Here is a 21,588-nt window from a genome sequence, read left to right on the forward strand (position 1 = left end):
CTGCCAGCTCTTTGACAGAGCTAGCCCCACACACCGCAGCTCTCTCCCAATTGGTCTGCAAATTTGAGCTTGAATCTGCTTCCACCCTTTTTCTCAGGCTGTGCTTTGCGGTGCCAGGTGTGACGTTGTGTCACCGCCCTCTCTGGCGCCAGTCCATGTACACTCTCCCAACCCTGTGACACCTTGTCTATTTTTTCTTGGTGTTTTTTCTCTCTGATCTGACTCCTCCCACCTCTCCTTTACTCGATTCCAGGGCGCGAGTTCTTTGTCGGGATCTCAAAATGGACCAATCACAAAGGAGCGGAGTACGTGGCGGATGCATTCAAGGTGAGACCCCCCCCCTACCCCCAACCCCACCTCCCCTCAGCAACCTCCTGGAGTCCAGTGGTTCTGGGAGAGTTGGTAAGTTGAGTGGTTGATCTGGAGTTGAGAGATGGTCAAGGGGCAAAGCGAGCGGGTGGGTCTGTATTCGGGGGAGGGGGGGGTGTGATGGGTAGTTGGCAGCGGGCAGTTTTTTATTACCACGGTGGTGCATCAGGAACTTTTCCTTGGCGTGCTCTGCTGTCATGTGATCTTACATTACCGATGATGTAGACTGTCTGTTGACATACTTCACATTAACCCTTTACCCCACACAACCCAGCGACATTCCTCACAGGTGGGGCAGCACAATGGCACAGTGGTTAGCACTACTGCCTCACAGCGCCAGGGACCCGGGTTCGATTCCAGCCTCGGGTCACTGTCTCTGTGGAGTTTGCACCTTCTGGAAGTGTCTGCGTGAGTTTCCTCCGGGTGCTCCAGTTTCCTCCCACACTGCAAAGATGTGCAGATTAGGTGGATTGGCCATGCTAAATTGTCCCTTAATGACGGAGGGATTAGCTAGAGTAAATACATGGGGTTGCGGGGATAGGGCCTGGGTGGGATTGTTGTTGGCGCAGGCTCGATGGGCTGAATGGCCTCCTTCTGCACTGTAAGGATTCTATGAATGTGGGATTCAATACTCAGACTGGGGAAAGGGGGCTGCAGAAGAGGTTTACCAGGATGCTGCCTGGATTAGGGGGTATGATTTGTAAGGCGAGGCTGGACAAACTAGGGTTGTTTTCTCTAGAGTGGCGGAGACTGAGGGGAGACCTGATAGAAGTCTATAAAATTATGAGAGGCGTCGATAGGATTGACAGTCAGAATCCTTTGCCCCAGAGTTGAAACTAGGGGGCATGCACTTAAGGTGAGAAGGGGAAAGTTCAAAGGAGATGTGAGGGACAAGTTATTTTACACAGAGTGCTAGGTGTCTGGAACACACGGCCAGGGGTGTGATGGAGGCAGCTACAACAGGGGCGTTTAAGGGGCTTTTAGATAAGTACATGATTGGTGAGGCCAGACCTGGAGTATTGTGTGCAGTTTTGGTGTCCTTATCTGAGGAAGGATGTCCTTGCTATAGAGGGAGCGCAGCGAAGCTTTACCAGGCTGATTCCTGGATGGCAGGTCTGTCAGATGAGGACTAAGTCGGTTAGGATTATATTCACTGGAGTTTAGAAGAGTGAGAGGGGATCTCGTAGAAACTTATAAAATTCTAACAGGGTAGATTCAGAAAGAATGTTCCCGATGATGGGGGAGTCCAGAACTAGGGGTCATAGTTTGAGGATAAGGGGTAAACCTTTTAGGACTGAGGTGAGGAGAAATTTCTTCACCCAGAAGGTGGTGAATGTGTGGAATTCACTCCCACAGAATGTCGTTGAGGCCAAAACATTGTGAGATTTCAAGAAGAAATTAGATATTGCTCTTGGGGCTAAAGGGATCAAGGGATATGGGGGGATGGGGGAATCGGGATATTGAATTTGATGATCATAATGAATGGTGGAGCAGGCTTGAAGGGCCGAATGGCCTCCTCCTGCTTCTATGTTTTTAATATGCAAGGGATAGAGGGATATGGACCAAGGGAAGGCAGAAGGGATTAGTTTATTTCAGCACACACTGGGCCGAAGAGTCTACTTCTGTGCGGTACTGTTCTATGTTCTAAAATGGTGAGCTGCCCAGGTAAAATGACGGAGGGTTTGCCCGGGTTAGTGGAAAGGTTGTGGTTTTTCAACTGGCTTTCTAGTGTGAAGCTGATGTCGAGGATTAGATTTCCATTCCCGAAATGAAGATTGTTACATGCCTAGTTTTAAAAATAATCAATTTTAGGCTGTTTTTTATACGTGGATGGTTTGTTAGAGATCTTACTCTGTCTCTGTCCTTCCCCAGTCTGGAGGGAGGGGATGTATTTTGGGGGTAAAGGCAGGACCTGGGAATCTCTATTCATTGACAATCCAGATGAGATCTGGTTCAGCCTGTGAGCTGGCGGGTGAGTTTCTCCTACAGTAGAGGTCAGTTTGGTGATAATGGATTGCTGTTTTTTTGCCTGTCCAGGATTTTACTGTCTCCATCGTGCACATTCCCGAACCCCATCATCTGAAGAGTTTTTGCAGCATGGGAGGTCCCAGCACCATTATCATCGGGAACAGTGAAGCCGCTCGAAAGGCCATCAAGGTGAGGCTACCCCGCTTTACCCACCCCCACCGCTCTCCCCTCCGAACACAAAACCTCACACTGCAGCTTCCAGAATTACCCATTTATAACCCCCAGCCCCACTACCCCCTCAATCAGGAATCCTTCTCCGCTCTTGCGCCCCTCTGCTCTCCCCCAATATCCACGCTCTTCCCCCTCCCCGTGCTCCCCCCACCCCACACACACTCTCCAGTACATCTTTCGGACTGTGGGTGGAAAGCGGAGGACCCAGAGGAAACCCCGCACGCAGACACTGGGAGAATGTGCAATCTTTACTCAAACAGTGACCTGAGGCCAGAATCGAACCCGGGTCCCTGGCGCTGTGAGGCAGCAGTGCTAACCACCGTGTCACTGTGACGCCCACAATATTACCCATTTCGCGCTCGCTGTGCCTCGCTGTCAATACCTTGTTCTCACTTGATCTCTCTCACTTGCTTACTCTCTGCTGTGCTGCCCCGTGCCCCCTCGTGCTGCCTCAATTCACAGAATGGTTACAGCCCAGAAGCAGGCCATTCAATTTGTTATCCGTGCTGGGTCTCTTGTAATGATGATAACCTAGTCCCACTCCCCTGCCTTCTCCCAGTTTTTTTTCATCAGATATTTATCCCTCTACACTGTCCCCATCAAACACTCCCAGGACAGGTACAGCATGAGGTTAGATACAGAGTAAAGCTCCCTCTACACTGTCCCCATCAAACACTCCCAGGACAGGTACAGCACGAGGTTAGATACAGAGTAAAGCTCCCTCTACACTGTCCCCATGAAACACCCCCAGGACAGGTACAGCACGGGGTTAGATACAGAATAAAGCTTCCTCTACACTGTCCCATCAAACACTCCCAGGACAGGTACAGCATGGGGTTGGATACAGAATAGAGCTTCCTCTATGCTGTCCCATCAAACACTTAGAGCGTTCTCCAAGGCGGCCTTCACGACACATGACAGCGCAGAATCGCTGAGCAGAAACTGATAGCCAAGTTCCGCCCACGTGAGGACGGCCTAAACCGGGATGTTGGATTTATGTCACACTATCAGTAACACCCACAGCTTGCCTCCTGGACTTGCAGAATCTCACTGGCTGTCCTGTCTGGAGACAATACACATCTCTTTAACCTGTGCTTAATGCTCCCTCCACTCACATTGTCTGTATCTTTAAGACCTGGTTGGTTGTAGAGATTCGCATTCTAATCAGTATTCTGTAACTTGATTTTGTGTCTCTGTGCCCTGTTTGAGAGCACATTTCCACTCCATCTGATGAAGGAGCAGCGCTCCGAAAGCTAATGGTATTTGCTACCAAATAAACCTGTTGGACTTTAACCTGGTGTTGTTAAAACTCTTACCATCAAACACTCCCAGGACAGGTACAGCATGGGGTTAGATACAGAGTAAAGCTCCCTCTACACTGTCCCATCAAACACTCCCAGTTCACGTACAGCATGGGGTTAGTTACAGAGTAAACTGAGTACACTGGAGCGACGGAAGTTGAGGGGTGACCTGATAGAAGTCTACAAGATTATGAGAGGCATGGATAGAGTGGATAGTCAGAAGCTTTTTCCCAGGGTGGAAGAGTCAATTACTAGGGGGCACAGGTTTAAGGGGCAAGGTTTAAAGAAGATGTACAAGGCAGATCTTTTACACAGAGGCTGGTGATTGCCTGAAACTCGTTGCCGGGGGAGGTAGTGGAAGCAGATACGATGGTGACTTTTAAGGGGCGTCTTGACAAATACGTGAATAGGATGAGAATAGTGGGATATGGTCCCCGGAAGGGGGAGATTTTAGTTAAACCGGATAGCATGGTCGGTGCAGGCTTGGAGGGCCGAAGGGCCTGTTCCTGTGCTGTAATTTTCTTTGTTCTTTAAAGCTCCCTCTATGCTGTTCGCAACAAACACTCCCAGGACAGGTACAGCACGGGGTTAGATACAGAGTAAAGCTCTCTCTACACTGTCCCCATCAACGCTCCCAGGACAGGTACAGCACGGGGTTAGATACAGAGTAAAGCTCTCTCTACACTGTCCCCATCAACACTGATGTGGAGATGCCGGCGTTGGAATGGGGTAAACACAGTAAGAAGTTTAACAACACCAGGTTAAAGTCCAACAGGTTTATTTGGTAGCAAAAGCCACACAAGCTTTCGGAGCTCCAAGCCCCTTCTTCAGGTGAGTGGGAATTCTGTTCACAAACAGAGCATATAAAGACACAAACTCAATTTACATGAATAATGGTTGGAATGCGAATACTTAGAACTAATCAAGTCTTTAAGAAACAAAACAACAAAACATCAACACTCCCAGAACAGGCACAGCACGGGGTTAGGCACAGCACGGGGTTAGGTACAGAGTAAAGCTCCCTCTACACTGTCCCCATCAACACTCTCAGGACAGGTACAGCACAGGGTTAGATACAGAGTAAAGCTTCCTCTACACTGTCCCATCAAACACTCCCAGAACAGGCACAGCACGGGGTTAGGTACAGAGTAAAGCTCCCTCTACACTGTCCCCATCAACACTCCCAGGACAGGTACAGCATGGGGTTAGATACAGAGTAAAGCTCCCTCTACACTGTCCCATCAAACACTCCCAGGACAGGTACAGCACGGGGTTAGATACAGAGTAAAGCTCCCTCTACACTGTCCCCATCAACACTCTCAGGACAGGTACAGCACGGGGTTAGATACAGAGTAAAGCTCCCTCTACACTGTCCCCATCAGACACTCCCAGGACAGGTACAGCACGGGGTTAGATACAGTGTAGAGGGGATTCACTCCGTGTTTGGGTGGTAGTTGATAGGATTGAGTTGCTGTTGGGGAGTGATGACAGAAATAGGCCTGTGTTTTTCAGGTGTCTGACCACTTTCCTCTTTGTCAACAGACGATGGAGCAGCTAACGGATTATCAGTACGACAAACTGAGTGTGCCGGATGACGCCGCTGCCAACTGCATCTACGCACGAGTTGGCAATAAGAGCAACACCCTGGTCCATCGGACAGCGGATGAGTTTCCAGAAAGTTCCCAGGTCAAAAGTGGTTTTTCTTTTTTGAAGCGATTTCCTTGGGTGTTTGAGCAGAGCTGTGGATTACAATAACATCTGCCTGGGACCTTCCCACTGGGGCGTGTCCCCTGATGGGAGTGGAAGGTGTGGGGCAATGGCACACACAACCACTGCTTCAGGATTGTAACAAAAAATGTTCAAATGTTTCGAAGTGAGGTGAATTAGATTTTACCCTCGCCATGGGAAGCTCCTGCGATGTTCTAGAGTGAGGCTGATCGGTGGCATTCCCCTTTAAACAAGGGTTTGGGAGCGGTGACATTGGTGTGCATTCCCCTTTAAACAAAGGTTCGGGAGTGTTGACATTAGTGTGTATTCCCCTTTAAGGCAGGGGAGGTGAGCATTCTGTATTCTCGTTTAAGGAATTTAACATTGCTGAAGGTTCTGAGTCCAACATCGACACCTGCTGGTTGGAGATCAGCACTGCAGAGTTGGGAGAGCGGGGCCTCTGGTGTAAGAGCAGGGTCATAGAAGCCAAACTGACCAGTTTAAAATGCCCCCTTTCTTCAGGTTAACCCTGTCGAGCAGCAGCTGTCTGTTCTCCTGGGTTTGCTTTATGTGAGGGACATGCTGTGCATGTTCTGAGAAGGTGTTAAGTTATTTTTCAGCATAAATTAACTGCAATCTGTAACCCAGGCAGTTTTCAATTAGCACCACAGCTGCAACGTGTCTGTACTTTGCTTAATACTTCACAGATGTTTGAAAGTTATACAGAAATGTGGCACAGGCACATCAGGAGGCTGTGTGTGTGTGTGTCTAACTGTCTCTGTGTCCCTGTGTGAGTCTCTCTCTGTCCCTGTGTGTGAGTCTCTCTGTGTCCCTGCATGTGTCTGCCTCTGTGTGTCCCTGTGTTTGTGTCTCTATGTCTTAACCTCTGTCCCTCCCCTCATGCTCTGGGTCTCTCACAATCTCTCTCCCTGTTTTCCCCAGCCCCCTTCCAAACATACACACATACCCTCTTCCCCCCCCCCCCCGGTCCCTCCCCGACCCCACCCCCTCGGTTCCCCCCCCCCTTCCCCCCCCCCCCCCCCCACTCCCTCTCTCTCTCTCTCTCTCTCACACACCCTCTCTCTCACACGCACACCCTCTCTCTCTCACACACAGACACACACACCCCTTCTCCCTCTCTCTCTCTCTCATACACACGCAGACACATACACACACCCTCTCTCTCTTTCTCTCACACACACACACACCCTCCCTCTCTCTCTCTCTCACACACACACACACTCTCTCTCGCTCACACACACACACACACCCTCTCTCTCTCCCCCTCTCTCTCACACACACACACCCTCAATCTCTCCCTAACTCTCCCTTGTCTCTCTCCTCCTCCTTCCATCCACCCCCAACCCTGTCTCTCCCTTGAAACCTTTCCAAGGACCACCCAATCTCGAGCGTGAAAGAATCTGACTCTCTGGACCACCCCCATGTTATCTTGAGTGTTTTTATTCCTCCCCCTATCTTTCCACATGTATTACAATATTGTGGGCTTATTGAGTCTGCTCTGCTGGTCCCAGCTGCAGTGGTAGTGAAGGTGTCAGGAGCCAGTCGATGTCTTATGTTTGTCTGAATGCCTGTTTAATAACCGATAGATAGACCAAACAGCTGTTTTTTTTAAAAAAAGGCCCACGGGACGCTTTTCATTGTTGACTGGCAACTGTGTGAACTGACGGATCTGAAAAATGTCTTGAAATATGAGGAGTCTGTCCCTACACTGCTGGGGATCATTGCCCCTGCTCTGTCCTATTGCTAAGGAGACGGGGCCCAGCCTAACCCTCGTGTGACGATGTCTTTAGTCGATGTAGGAAAGGAATTAACAGCCGTAGTTTGTGCTTAAGTCCTTCAGGGTTATGTGAGCAGGTTTTTAAACTCTGGTTTTGGCAATGTTGGATGTATCTGGTACGCTGCTTAGAAGAAAAGGGCAAGTTAGCCAGTCATGCTCACTGTGACTAATTGGAAGGGGGGAGGGGATGTGAAAAAGATAGTTACTTTTTTATCTTGTGTCTGGCAAGCAAGGACATGCGTAGCAGAGAGTCCCGCAGCTGGGAGTATTTGCATGTCCCTGCTTTTGTCTGTGTGGCAGTATTAACTCTGTGTGGGTTACTTGCTTGCTTGCGGGCTAATCTTTCTGAAGCAGAAAGAAGTGGCAAAAATTACATTGAAAATAGAAGCAGGAGGAGGCCATTCGGCCCTTCAAGCCTGCTCCGCCATTCATTTTGATCATGATGTGGAGATGCCGGCGTTGGACTGGGGTGAACACAGTAAGAAGTCTCACAACACCAGGTTCAAGTCCAACAGGTTTATTTGGTAGCAAATACCATCATTATTTGCTGCCAAATAAACCTGTTGAACTTTAACCTGGTGTTGTGAGACTTCTTACTGTATTCATTTTGATCATGGCAGATTATCAAATTCAATATCCTGATCCCACCCTTCCCTCCCATATCCCTTTAGCCCTTTAGCCCCAAGAGCAACATCTAATTTCTTCTTGAAATCGCACAATGTTTTGGCCTCAACTACTTTCTCTGTTAGTGAATTCCACGCATTCACCACTCTCTGGATGAAGAAATTTTCTCATCTCAATCCTAAAAGCTTTACCCCTCATCCTCAAACTATGAACCCCTAGTTCTCGACTCCTCCACTGGAACAGTGGTTAGGACAGGTGCCTCACAGCACCAGGGACCCGGGTTCGATTCCCAGCTTGGGTCGCTGTCTGTGTGGAGTCTGCACGTTCTCCCCATCTCTGCATGGACTTCCTCCGGGTGCTCTGGTTTCCTCCCACAGTGCAAAGACATGCTGGTTAGGTGCATTATCCATGCTAAATTCTCCCTCAGTGTACGAGGGAATTTTCACAGTAACTTCATTGCAGTGTTACTGTAAGTCCACTTGTGACACCCAAAAAATTGGAAACATTCTTTCTGAATCCACCCTGTCTAACCCTGTTAGAATTTGATACGTTTCTACAAGATCCCCCTCACTCTTCTAAACTCCAATAAATATAATCCTAACCAACTTAGTCTCTCCTCATATGACGGACCTGCCATCCCAGGAATCGGCCTGGTAAACCTTTGCTGCACCCCCTCTATAGCAAGGACATCCTTCCTCAAGTTAAGGGGAGACGTACTGGAGCTGCTCAGAATGGAGGGGTTTTCAATGTGGAAGAAAGTAGCCCTTTTCCCTGGCAGCTGAGTCAAAGTCACAGGTTTAAAATGATCCACAGAAGAGGGACAATCGGGAAGAATTTCTTCACGCGGAGCGTGGCTTCCTCTTCTTGGGCAGTCCCTCTGGATCGTGGGTTACTCCTGTTTCGATGGGGTCCGAGATGGTCCCTCGGTCCAATGCGGGGTCGGGTGGTTTGTGCGTGTTCTCTCCGACGTGCCAAATTCGCCTCCGCACATTCCCGATGAAGTCGTCCGATATGTTCAATGTCTTCCCGAATGGGCTTCCCCCACTTTAGTCCAATAACAGCCAGGAGACAGTCAGAAGTCATCAGAGATATTTGACCTCTTCAGGAATGCTTCTGGAGAATCCATAGAATCCCTTCAGTGCAGAAGAAGGCCATTCGAACCATGGAGTGTGCACCCATTCTCCGACAGAGTATCTTACCTAGGCCCACTCCCCCAACCTATCCCTGTAACCACGTGCATTGTTCGTAGCCAATCCACCGAACTTGCACATCTTTGGACACCTAAGGGGCAATTCAGCATTGCCAATCCACCTAACCTGCACAGCTTGGACACTAAGGGGCAATTTAACATAGCCAATCCACCTAACATACACATCTTTGGACTGTGGAAGGAAACAGGAGTACACGGAGGAAACCCACGCCGACACAGGAAGAATGTGCAGACTCTATACAGACAGTCACCCCAGACTGGATTTGGCCCCAGGTGCTGTGAGGCAGCAGTGCTAACCATTGTACCAGGGATGTCTCTAAAGCATTTCCATTACCCTCCTGGGAGTCTCCCACTGGATTCTAAAAGGAACAGTCACTTGGGGGAGACTCAGGATGGGGGCTCACCAGCACCCCCTCTTCGAGTGAAATGCAACAAGTGGTGGCTTTAACCAAGACACGCTTATTCCAAGAATGAATTGAAAGGATGTATCTGAGTGTCTGATTTGATCATGTGCTTCAGCTAAGTATCTAACTATGTTAATGGTGCTGTCGTAATGCAAAGGGAGGAGACTTTTTTGTTTGTTTGGGTGGCACAGTGGTTAGCACTGCTGCCTCACAGCGCCAGGGACCCGGGTTCGATTCCCAGCTTGGGTCACTGTCTGTGTGGAGTTCTCCTCATGTCTGCGTGGGTTTCCTCCGGGTGCTCTGGTTTCCTGCCACACTCCAAAGATGTGCGGGTTCGGTGGATTGGCCGTGTTAAATTGCCCCTTAGTGTCAGGCGGATTAGCAAGGTAAATGCATGGGGTTACTTGGATATGCCCCAGGTGGGATTTTCATAGAATCATACCGTGCAGAAGGAGGCCATTTGGCCCATCGAGTCTGTACCAACCATCCAGGCCCTATCCCCATAACCCCATGTATTTACCCTAGCTAGTTCCCCTGACACTAAGGGCAATTTAGCATAGCCAATCCACCTAACCCGCACATCTTTGGACTGTGGGAGTAAATTGGAACAGATTGGTGTCGGTGAAGGCTTGATGGGCCAAATAGCCTCCTGTACTAAAGATGTACTAAAGTCTAAAGATGTGCGGGTTAGGTTGATTGGCCAGGTTAAAAATTGCCCCTTAGAGTCCTGGGATGCGTAGATTAGAGGGATTAGTGGGTAAATATGTGGGGGTAGGGCCTGGGTGGGATTGTGGTCGGTGCAGACTTGATGGGCCGAATAGCCTCCTGTACTGTAGGGATTCTATGATTCTATCAAGTGCTCATTGTTCAGGGGGCTCTGACCTTGCAAATGGTTTGAAACCGCTATCATGGCACTTTTTTCCTTAAATTGTTTTTCCATCTTCGCTTCCAGGCCTTCAAGAAGCTTCCGGACTACACTTTGATCCCAGCCTCCTGCACGGAAGTGGCCAAACTGGGTGCAGCCCTGAGCTCCTGTTCCATTCTAATCAATAAGAAGTTTGAATACTAGAACCAACTAGTGGAGGGGGATGGCCCTCTTGTGCCCCCTTCTCTCCCCCCACCCACCTGCCTTAATTCCACGGTGGAATCGAGTAGAAATGGCTCTGATTTGATGGATGCCAAGGATGTGAGGGGGACGCACTGGAATATTTGGATCAGGATCAATCTCCCCACCCTTATCCCAGGAATGAAGCTGGATTCTTTCCACGCACGAGACTAGAGATTGAGGACTTGCCTTCAATGTAACCAGGGGCCTAACATACAGAGCAAAGCCTTTATTGTAGGAGGCATTTCAAGATGGGGGGTCTGGGGGGTGGGTTGAAGACCTCAGTATTACTGCACCTAATACACTGGCTCTAATCTGGGGCAAACATGTCCGTCTCCACTTTCCACTCAATGCTCCCCGCGAGGGCTGCGATGTCCTTTCACCCCATTTCCTGAAATCCGAGATCCTCTCCTACATTTCCATCTCCCTCTCTCTGTTTTTTTTTCTCTAAGAATGCGTGCTTGATTTCTGATCTGGATGTTATTGAAACTTGGCATGAGGGAGATCTCCCTAATTCTGTACAGGCTTCTAAGAGGCCTCAATACCCCACATATCTCATCCCAGTTTTCTCCCAAATGTTGTGGATTCTTCTTTGGGGGGGGGTGTTTAAATATCCAGGGGGGGAAAGGAGACAGAAGTGTCAAATTCTTCAAACTAGGAAACATCCCAAACCCAGCTGTGGTCAAACCCTTCTCTGACTTAATCCAGCATTGAAACCATGTAAGGAATGTTTCGCAATTAACACGGTCTTTTAATATTCCAGACACTTCTCAAAGAACATGGGACAGATGTCTGGGCTCCCCGCCCACCACCACCCTCCCTCATATATTAGTCACTCACTGGTTCATGTCATTGCGGTTTTTAAAAAAAAGTAACCATGTATGGTCACGTTAAATCAGTTGGAAACTAGGAGGATTTTCTCAAAGCAGGGAGATTTGGGGTGTGGAGAAGAGCAGTCTTGGGATGTTTGGTGACAATTTGTGTCTCTGTGTCTCCCCCTGTTGTGAAGGTGTCGGCGTTGGACTGGGGTAAGCACAGTAAGAAGTCTCACAACACCAGGTTAAAGTCCTGGTTTGTTTGCTAGCACAAACCACAAGCTTTCAGAGCGCTGCCTCTTCATCAGGCGAGTGGGAGTTCAGTTCACAAACAGAGCATATAAAAACGCAAACTCAATTTACAAAATAATGGTTGGAATGTGAGTCTTTACAGGTAATCAAGTCTTAAAGGTACAGACAATGCGAGTGGAGAGAGGGTTAAGCACAAGTTGAAGAGATGTTAACTGTCCTGGCTGGAGACAATACACATCTCTTTAACCTGTGCTTAACGCTCTCTCCACTCACATTGTCTGTACCTTTAAGACTTGATTACCTGTAAAGACTTACATTCCAACCATTATTTTGTAAATTGAGTTTATAGCTTTATATGCCCTGTTTATGAACAGAACTCCCACTCACCTGACGAAGGGGCAGCGCTCCGAAAGCTTGTGACTTGCGCTACCAAATAAACCTGTTGGACTTTAACCTGCTGTTGTGAGACTTCTTACTGTGTTCACCCCAGTCCAACGCCGGCACCTCCACATCATCTCTCCCCCTGAACCCAGGGCTATTTTAACCATGGTTAACAGAACGGGAACGTGTGTTGAAGCTCTCCCTTTTGCCCCTTTCTGCAATCCACTGTTCGCTGGGTGCAAACCTGGCATTGCAGGTCAGTTGTCGGGTTTACAGGAACAAATATTCCATTCCAAACCAATTGTAAACCCAGCGACCAATTCAAACATTAATACTCTGCGTGCTTTCTGAAACAACTCTGCCTGACCCTGTGGGCAACTGCACCACCTAGAGTTGGAAAAGAATATTGCAGGAACACAGACAGCTCTGCTCAGCTTTCTTGGCCAATCTTTGTCATTTGTTTTTGAATCAACAGAGAGCAACAACTAGTTTTAATCATCGATGTTGCAAAGTCATTAGCATCTAAAAGTTCCCTTTTGATAGGTGCAGTCCTGTGAATGTTACACTGCCTAATTCAGACACAGCCCGTGTCATCTCGCTGTGTGTGTCACACACAATATAATTGAGAGCATTCTTAGCCCAAAGATGTACGGGTTAGGTTGATTGGCCATGATAAGTTGACCCTAGTGTCAGGGAGATTAGCAGGGTAAATGTGTGGGGTTGCAGGAATAGGGCCTGGGTGGGATTGTGATCAGGACAGACTCGATGGGCCGAATGGCCTCCTTCTGTACTGTAGGGATTCTATGATTCTAGTGCAAGTCTGGGTACAGACACGTTTTTCTTGTGCAGTGACAATTTAACATTGTGCTGTATAAACGGATCCCTTTCAATCTTTACAGCGGTAATTTGGGTCAGATTTTATGTACTTCAACAGGTGGCACAGTGGTTAGTGCTGCTGCCTCACAGCGCCAGGGACCCAGGTTCGATTCCCGGCTTGGGTCACTGTCTGTGTGGAGTTTGCAGATTCTCCCCGTGCCTGCGTGGGTTTCCTCCGGGTGCTCCAGTTTCCTCCCACAGTCTGAAAGATGTGCGCATTAGGTGGATTGGCCATGCTAAATTGCCCCTTGGCGTCGGGAGGGTAACTAGGGTAAAGGCATGGGGTTGTGGGGGTAGGGCCTGGGTGGGATGTATACAGTGCAGACTCGATGGGCCGAATGGCCTCCTTCTGCACTGTAGGATTCTGTGATTCCTTTAAGACAAAAACTCACTGGGCCTTTTGCCTGTGTCCCCAGCTCTTGTGGTCGTGTCCTTTGTGTGGGATCCAAAACCATGCAGGAAATCTCTGTCGTTCTTTGCGTCGAGGGCACTGTATAGAGAACTCCAGTGGGAACCCTGGATTTCCCCCATGACCTCGATCAGATTTGGTCAGTTCGGGCAGTTGTGAAATTGGCCAATCTGAGGTGAGCAGTGCAGAGAGAGAAATGAGTGTTCAGCAATCTTTGGATATTTGCCCATGGGAGATGAGCTACTCACACACACACACACACACACACACACACTGCCTGTGTCTGTATCTCTCCACCACCCCAGATGTGTGCATCGGCAGGAGTTTAGTGAATATATCATTTCGGTTTGTCCATTCCTCTGTTCTTAGGGTGGCACAGTGGTTAGCACTGCTGCCTCACAGCGCCAGGAACCCAGGTTCAATTCCGGCCTTGGGTCACTGTCAATGTGGAATTTGCACATCCTCCCCGTGTCTGCGTGGGTTTCCTCCGGGGGCTCCGGTTTCCTCCCACACTCCAAAGATGTGTGGGTTAGGTTGGTTGGCCACGATAAAGTGCCCCTTAGTGTCAGGGGGATTAGCAGGATAAATATGGGGTTACGGGAATCGGGTCTGGGTGGGATTGTGGACGGTGCAGGCTGGATGGGCCAAATGGCCTCTTCCTGCACTGTAGGGATTCTATGATTCTTCCTGCAGTCTGATCCACTTCCAGTGTGTCCCCTCATCCCAATCTTCCCCCTGGATTGGGATCAGTGTTCCTGAGGCAGAGTCAAATCACTTGGTGCTTTTTATTTCTGAGTCCTAAAATCCCATCTTTTGTACCACGTCTCCTTTGTAAGCGACTCTTCTGACAATAAAATTGAGAATCTGCCTTGAAAATCAATGTGCGGTGTTAATATTCTTCCTGGGTTGTGTGTGTGAGAGTGGGTGTGTTGTGTGTATACAGGACACCAGTCCCTCCAGCCTGACCCTGTATCCAAATAGATCACTGGAGTTTTCTACCTTCATTTCTGTAACCCCAGATCACCCAGTTTGGAAATGTTCATTGATCCTTTACAGCTTTATCTATGTTTGGACGAGGCGTGGAGGATAGAAAGGTGGGAGATGAGAACATCTCAATTTTTCACTACTCTGTAAAGTCCTTCTGAGCTCGCTTAGGAAGAATATCCCAGCCCTTAAAGTTTTAGGTTCATCCCCGTGTTCCAAACTCTCACTACCCGCAAGAAGAATCTCCCCCCCCCCCCCCCCCCCCCACCCCTTCCTCCACCAACATCAAATTAAATAATTCCATAATCATCAATCCTGATTTAAGTACAGCACAGGCACAGGCCCTTCGGCCCGCCAAGCCTGTTCTGAAAATGGTCCCCGAACTAAACTTAAAAAGAAAACCTTCTGCCCTTATTCAGACCATATCCCTCTGTTCCCTCTCTATTCCTGTACCCATCTAGATGCCTCTTAAATGTTCGAATGTGCCTGCTTCTACCACCTCCACTGGCAGCGCGTTCCAGGCACCCACCACTCTCTGCCTTAAAAACTTGCGTTTCCCTTAAGCTTTCCCCCCCTCACCTTGAACCAGTGCCCCCTTGTAATTGACACTTCCATCCTCGGAAAAAGCTCTGACTATCCACCTTGTCTGTGCCCCTCATAATTTTGTAGACCTCTATCAGGTCTCCCCTCAGCTCCGATTTTCCAGTGAAAACAATCCTAGTCTATTTAACCTCTCCTCATAGCCAACAGCCTCGAGACCAGGCAACACCCTGGTGAACCTTCTCTGCACTCTCTCCAAAGCTTCCACATCCTTCTGATAGTGTGGTGACCAGCACGCAATATTCCAAATGAGGCTAACCAAGGTTTTATATATTTGTTAATACTCCACGGAATGCCAGCCCAGGCTTTTGCATCTTGTTCTTGAAATGAAAGCCTGTGAGTCTGGGTGGAAACCTCTCCAAGACATCCTTCCAGAGATATATGGTGCCCACCCGACTGAATGCAGTATTCCTAATGTAGTCTATTTTCACCCCATTTGAGCCCAATCCCGTTGCAATAAGGAATGAAGTTTGATTAGCCTTTCTTCCCTATCTTACACCATCTAATTTTGTTGATGATTTTATGCACGTGTATTATCACTAGACTATTAATCCAGAAACTCATGTTCTGGGGACCCGGGTTCAAATCCCGCCAAGGCAGACGGTGAAATTTGAATTCAATAAAGAAAAAATCTGGAATTAAGAATCTACTGATGACCATGAAACCATTGTCGGAAAAACCCATCTGGTTCAGTAATGTCCTTTAGGGAAGGAAATCTGCCATCCTTACCCGGTCTGGCCTACATGTGATTCCAGAGCACAGCAATGGTTGACTCTTAACTGCCCTCAGGCAACTAGAGATGAGTAATAAATGCTGGTCAGTGATGCCTATGTCCCACGAATGAAGAAAAAAAGTCCTGAATCCCTATCCCTCCACAGTTGCTATTTTCTCATCATTTAAGCCTTTCAGACCTTCAGCCTGAAATGGATGATTGCTTTCCCATGATGAATTTTACCACACCTCTGGCCCCTTGCTCTATCTGTTAATAACTCTGCATTTTCAATTCCAATTTATGTTAGAATCCCTACACTGCAGAAGGAGGCCATTCGGCCCTTCAAGTCTGCACTGACCACAAACCCATCCAGGCCCGAGTCCCATAACCCCACATATTTAACCTGACACTGGGGTCAATTTAGCATAGTCAATCCAGCTAACCCGCACATCTTTGGACTGTGGGAGGAAACCCACGCAGACACGGGGAGAATGTGCAAACTCCGACCAGACAGTGACCCAGAATTGAACCCCATGTCCCTGGCGCTGTGAGGCAGCAGTGCTAACCATGTGCTACCGTGTCACCCCTAAATCTTACTTCAGATGTCACCCAACTTGATGTGCTGAGCACACTTGGTGCCCTATTCCTTTATCTGCATGATCCATTAATGCATTTTAAAATGTTGAGGCCCCAGTACCAATTTCTGCCGCTTGATTACATGACAATTAATTCAACTCTGTTTCCTATCTGCAAACCAATTCCCAACTTGTGTCAATAGTTTGCCTCCCATTCCATGCAAACTTTCATTCTTGTTAACTGCCTCCTTTCTGAACTTCACTGAATGCCTTTATGAAAGTCATTGAAAATAACATTCATAGCTCAATGTGGTAGAGATGGGTGCATCAAAGTTAGTTAGTAAGTAGTTAGTTAGTTAGTATGGGTGACACGGTGGCACAGTGGTTAGTACTGCTGCCTCACAGCTCCAGGGACCCGAGTTCGATTCACGCCTCGGGTCACTGTCTGTGCAGAGTTTGCATGTTCTCCCTGCGTCTGCTTGGGTTTCCTCCCACAGTCCAAAAGATGTGCAGGTTAGGTGCATTGGCCATGCTAAATCCTGCCTCAATGTACCCGAACAGGCGCCAGAGTGTGGCAACTAGGGGATTTTCACTGTAACTTCATTGCAGTGTGAATGTAAGCCTACTTGTGACTAATAAATAAACTTCACTTGAGTTAGACATGTATGAGTCTTTATTAACCAATGCTAGTTCTACTTGATTTGATCTATCCAAGTGATCAGTCATTCATTGAGTCATAGAAATGACAGTATTCTGATCCCATTTTCCAGCACTTGGTCCATAGCCTTGTATGCCCTGGAATCACAAGTGCACATCTAAATACTTAAATAATATGAGGGTCTCTGCCTCCAACATTCTGTCTGTCTCGTCACAAACCTGTGAAAAGATATTGAACTAAAAGGTCTGTGCTTTTCAGATTACAGAGAGTCACATTGAAAGTTTACAATGTGAGGGGATCACATTGGAAGTAAGAGAGTTTTGGAAATCATAACTAATGCAAATTGAACTTATCAACTTATTTTAATATCCTGGGGCAAAAGCAGAGTTCTCAGAGTTTCTTTTAAAATTTTCAGTTTCATTATTTTCTCCATTACCTCCAGGAACTGACCTGTGCAAATCTTTTCTCTAATTCTTTCATGGGATGTGGGCATCACTGGCAAAGTCAGCATTTGTTGCCCATCCTTGCGTTTTCTTACACTGAATGGCTTGCCAAACCATTCAGAGGGGCCATTTAAGAGCCACGAGACCCTTAAAGCTTGCCCCGCCATTCAATAACGATCATGGCTGATCTATACGAGTCAGTTACAATGCTGTGAGCCTGGAGTCACATGTTGGTCAGACCAGATAGAGATGGCAGATTTCCTTGCCTAATGTGCATTAGTGAACCATAGGGTGGCACGGTGGCACAATGGTTAGCACTGCTGCCTCACAGCGCCAGGGGCCTGGGTTCGATTCCCGGCTTGGATCACTGTCTGTGTCTGCATGGGATCCTCCGGGTGCTCCAGTTTCCCCTCTCAGTATGGAAGCTGTGCTGGTTAGGGTGCATTGGCAGTGCTAAATTCTCCCTCAATGTACCTGAACAGACGCCAGAGTGTGGCGACTGGGGGATTTTCACAGCAACTTCATTGCAGTGTTAATGTAAGCCTACTTGTGAGACGAATGAATAAACTTAAAACAGATGAGATTTTGCAGTGATAGTTTTTTGGTCACCATTACTGAGGTTAGTTTCATATTCCAGATGTATTAGTTGAATTCAAATTCTACCAACTGCTGTGGTGGGATTTGAACTTATCTCCCACAGATCATTGGGCATCTGGGTTTCTAGTAAATCCAAGTTCCTCTGTTTGAATGAGTTTTTCTTTGCCTCGTCTCGAACTGCTCCTGCTCCTTCTCCCTGAATAAATATTCTCCCGCACAGAATATTTATCATAAACATTTTTATATTGTCTGAATGAAACTGCCTATTTACAATATATCCCAAAGGGTATTTTGTTCCAAATTTGGTATTTGGTTCAAATTTTCAATACAGTGCAGGAGGGAGTCATAAATTGCATTTCCCAGAATTTATCCACAGATTTTTGTGCAGAGGTTTAGTCTCCGATACTAATGATCCAAAAAGTAAATCTCCAGGAACTGACCTTCATATCAATATAGACTAGTTATAGGTCACAATCAACATAGAATCCCTACGTGTCGACACTATATTAAGAAAGCCCACCAATGCCTCCACTTTCTCAGAAGACTAAGGAAATTTGATATGTCCACTATGACTCTCACCAGCTTTTACAGATGCACCATAGAAAGCATCCTTTCTGGTAGTATCACAGCTTGGTATGGCTCCTGCTCTGCCCAAGACCGCAAAAAACTACAAAGGGTCATGAACGAAGCCCTGTCCATCATGCAAATCAGTCTCCCACCCATTCTCACTGTCTACACTTCCCGCTGCCTCGGAAGAGCAGCCAGCATAATCAAGGACCGCATGTACCCTGGACATACTCTTACCTTCTTCCGTCAGGGAAAAAGATACAAAAGTCTGAGGACACGTACCAACTGACTCAAGAATAGCTTCTTTCCTGTTTCCATCAGACATTAAGTTAATCTTTCTCGACACCCTAGTTATGACTGTAACACTACATTCTGCACTCTCTCCTTTCCTTATCTATGAACGGTATACTTTGTATAGCACACAAGAAACCATACTTTTCACTGTATACCAATACATGTGACAAGAATAAATCAAATCAAATCCGAGCAGAAGAGGACATTCGGTCTATAGAGTGTGCACTGACTCTCTGACAGAGTATCTCACCCAGGCCGTCTTCCCTACTCCCCCTCTCTATCCCTGGAACCTTACAACTTTATCATGGTTAATCCCCCTCATTTACACATCTTGGGATACCAGAGAGCAATTTAGCATAGCCAATCCACCTAACCTGCACATCTTTGGACAATGCAACTCTACACCGTAGGCAGATCATAATCTGTGGCAAAATGCAGCAAATCAAGTCGGATTTAAAATAAATAAATATTTGCATGTTTTTTTTAGTGCCTTCCACCACCGCTGAATTTTGAAGAGATTCTTGTAATCTGAGGAAACGTTCTGGCTATTTAAAAAAAAATTATGTCTAATCAAAGTCTAGACCAGCGAGACATTACAGATACAAGCTGACAAGACTGGCTGCCCTCTTCCTGTCTTGGGTTCGATCATAAGACCATAAGACCATAAGACATAGGAGCGGAAGTAAGGCCATTCGGCCCATCGAGTCCACTCCACCATTCAATCATGGTTGATTTCAACTCCATTTACCCGCTCTCTCCCCATAGCCCTTAATTCCTCGAGAAATCAAGAATTTATCAATTTCTGTCTTGAAGACGCTCAACGTCTCGGCCTCCACAGCCCTCTGTGGCAATGAATTCCACAGACCCACCACTCTCTGGCTGAAGAAATTTCTCCTCATCTCTGTTCTAAAGTGACTCCCTTTTATTCTAAGGCTGTGCCCCCGCGTCCTAGTCTCCCCTGTTAATGGAAACAACTTCCCTACGTCCATCCTATCTAAGCCGTTCATTATCTTGTAAGTTTCTATCAGATCTCCCCTCAACCTCCTAAACTCCAATGAATATAATACCACGATCTTCAGACGTTCATCGTATGTCAGGCCTACCATTCCTGGGATCATCCGTGTGAATCTCCGCTGGACCCGCTCCAGTGCCAGTATGTCCTTCCTGAGGTGTGGGGCCCAAAATTGCTCATAATCCAAGCTGATCAGAGCAGGCATTACACCTCCTCCAAGGCTTGGTCTCATTTGCATCTTAGCCAAAAGGGCTAGATGCCGTTTTAAAAAATTGCTTCAAATGAAGCCTTTGTGTAACCTCATTGACTTCTATCAAGTGCAGGATAGCAAAACTACTCTTGATCTTAGCCAAAGGCTGAGAAACATTCTGGCTAATTTGTGCTGAATCATGCCCGAGGGACAGCAATGTAAATTGAGGGATGAATGTGGAGCTGCAATCTGAGAGAATCAGTGTAATAGTGGCTAGGGGGTGTGTGTGTTTTGCACCCATCTTGAGGGGTCAGACTGAGTCTCGGTTTAATGTTTCCTTCAGACAGCAGCATCTATGACAGTGCAGCGCTCCCTCAAGACTGGGTTCGCCCACATTCCAAACTTCGACAAAAGCAAAATACTGTGGATGCTGGAATCTGAAACAAAAGCTCTGACGAAGGGTCACCCAGACTCGAAACGTTAGCTCAATTCTCTCTCCACAGATGCTGTCAGACCCGCTGAGATTTTCCAGCACTTTCTGATTTTGTCTCAATCTTTGAACTGAGGTTCGAACTCCCAACCTTCATAATTTCAAAGCAAGAGGGTTAGGCATCGAGTTAAACCTTAACGACAACAACCCACCCTTCAACCAACAACCTACCCACCAACAATCCCTATCAGAAAACCCCCAGGACATTTTTCCCCCCCGCCGTCTGACCTCCCCCCACCCCCCCCCAGTAGCCATCTACCATCCCCCTCCACCCCCGACAAAACCAGAGTCTGACTCAGCAACAGATACAAAACCTCCACAGTCACGAAACCCCCAAAAAGTCTCTTCAACACACGCATCACCTTGATATCCACCCCAGCCCCTGGAAACACAGAAACCCCCAACTTAACAGCCCGCTCCCCCTAACACATATGAAGTAGAAAGGATCGAGAGCTTCAAGGTTTTAGGTGTCCAGATCACCAACAACCTGTCCTGGTCCCTCTATGCCGACACTATAGTTAAGAAAGCCGACCAACACCTCTACTTTCTCAGAAGACTAAGAAAATTTGACATGTCTGCTACGACTCTCACCAACTTTTACAGATGTACCATAGAAAGCATTCTTCCTGGTTGTATCACAGCTTGGTATGGCTCCTGCTCTGCCCAAGACCACAAGGAACTACAAAAGGTCGTGAATGTAGCCCAATTCATCACGCAAACCAGCCTCCCATCCATTGACTCTGTCCACACTTCCCACTGCCTCGGCAAAGCAGCCAGCATAATTAAGGACCCCACGCACCCCGGACATTCTCTCTTCCACCTTCTTCTGTCGGGAAAAAGGTACAAAAGTCTGAGGTCATGTACCAATCGACTCAAGAACAGCTTCTTCCCTGCTGCTGTCAGACTTTTGAATGGATTTATCTTGCATTAAGTTGATCTTTCTCTACATCCTAGCTATAACTGTAACACTACATTTTTCACTCTCTCGTTTCCTTCTCTATGAACGGTGTCTGTAT

General features: G+C 47.5%; 1 protein-coding gene across 1 annotated transcript in view; it reads left to right on the plus strand.

Annotated features, from left to right (window-relative positions):
• LOC144496820 (N(G),N(G)-dimethylarginine dimethylaminohydrolase 1-like) overlaps positions 1–11,962 on the plus strand; it is an 83,568-nt gene extending 71,606 nt beyond the window's left edge. The window contains exons 3-6 of the mRNA XM_078217373.1: positions 254–327; positions 2,407–2,526; positions 5,412–5,555; positions 10,565–11,962. Coding sequence (XP_078073499.1) covers positions 254–327; positions 2,407–2,526; positions 5,412–5,555; positions 10,565–10,681 — 455 coding nt within the window. The 3' untranslated portion in view covers positions 10,682–11,962. The remainder of the gene's footprint in view (positions 1–253; positions 328–2,406; positions 2,527–5,411; positions 5,556–10,564) is intronic.
• The last annotated feature ends 9,626 nt before the right edge of the window (positions 11,963–21,588 follow it).

This window comes from Mustelus asterias, chromosome 8 (genome assembly GCF_964213995.1).
Source record: "Mustelus asterias chromosome 8, sMusAst1.hap1.1, whole genome shotgun sequence".
In the NCBI taxonomy this organism is placed as follows: Eukaryota; Metazoa; Chordata; class Chondrichthyes; order Carcharhiniformes; family Triakidae; genus Mustelus; species Mustelus asterias.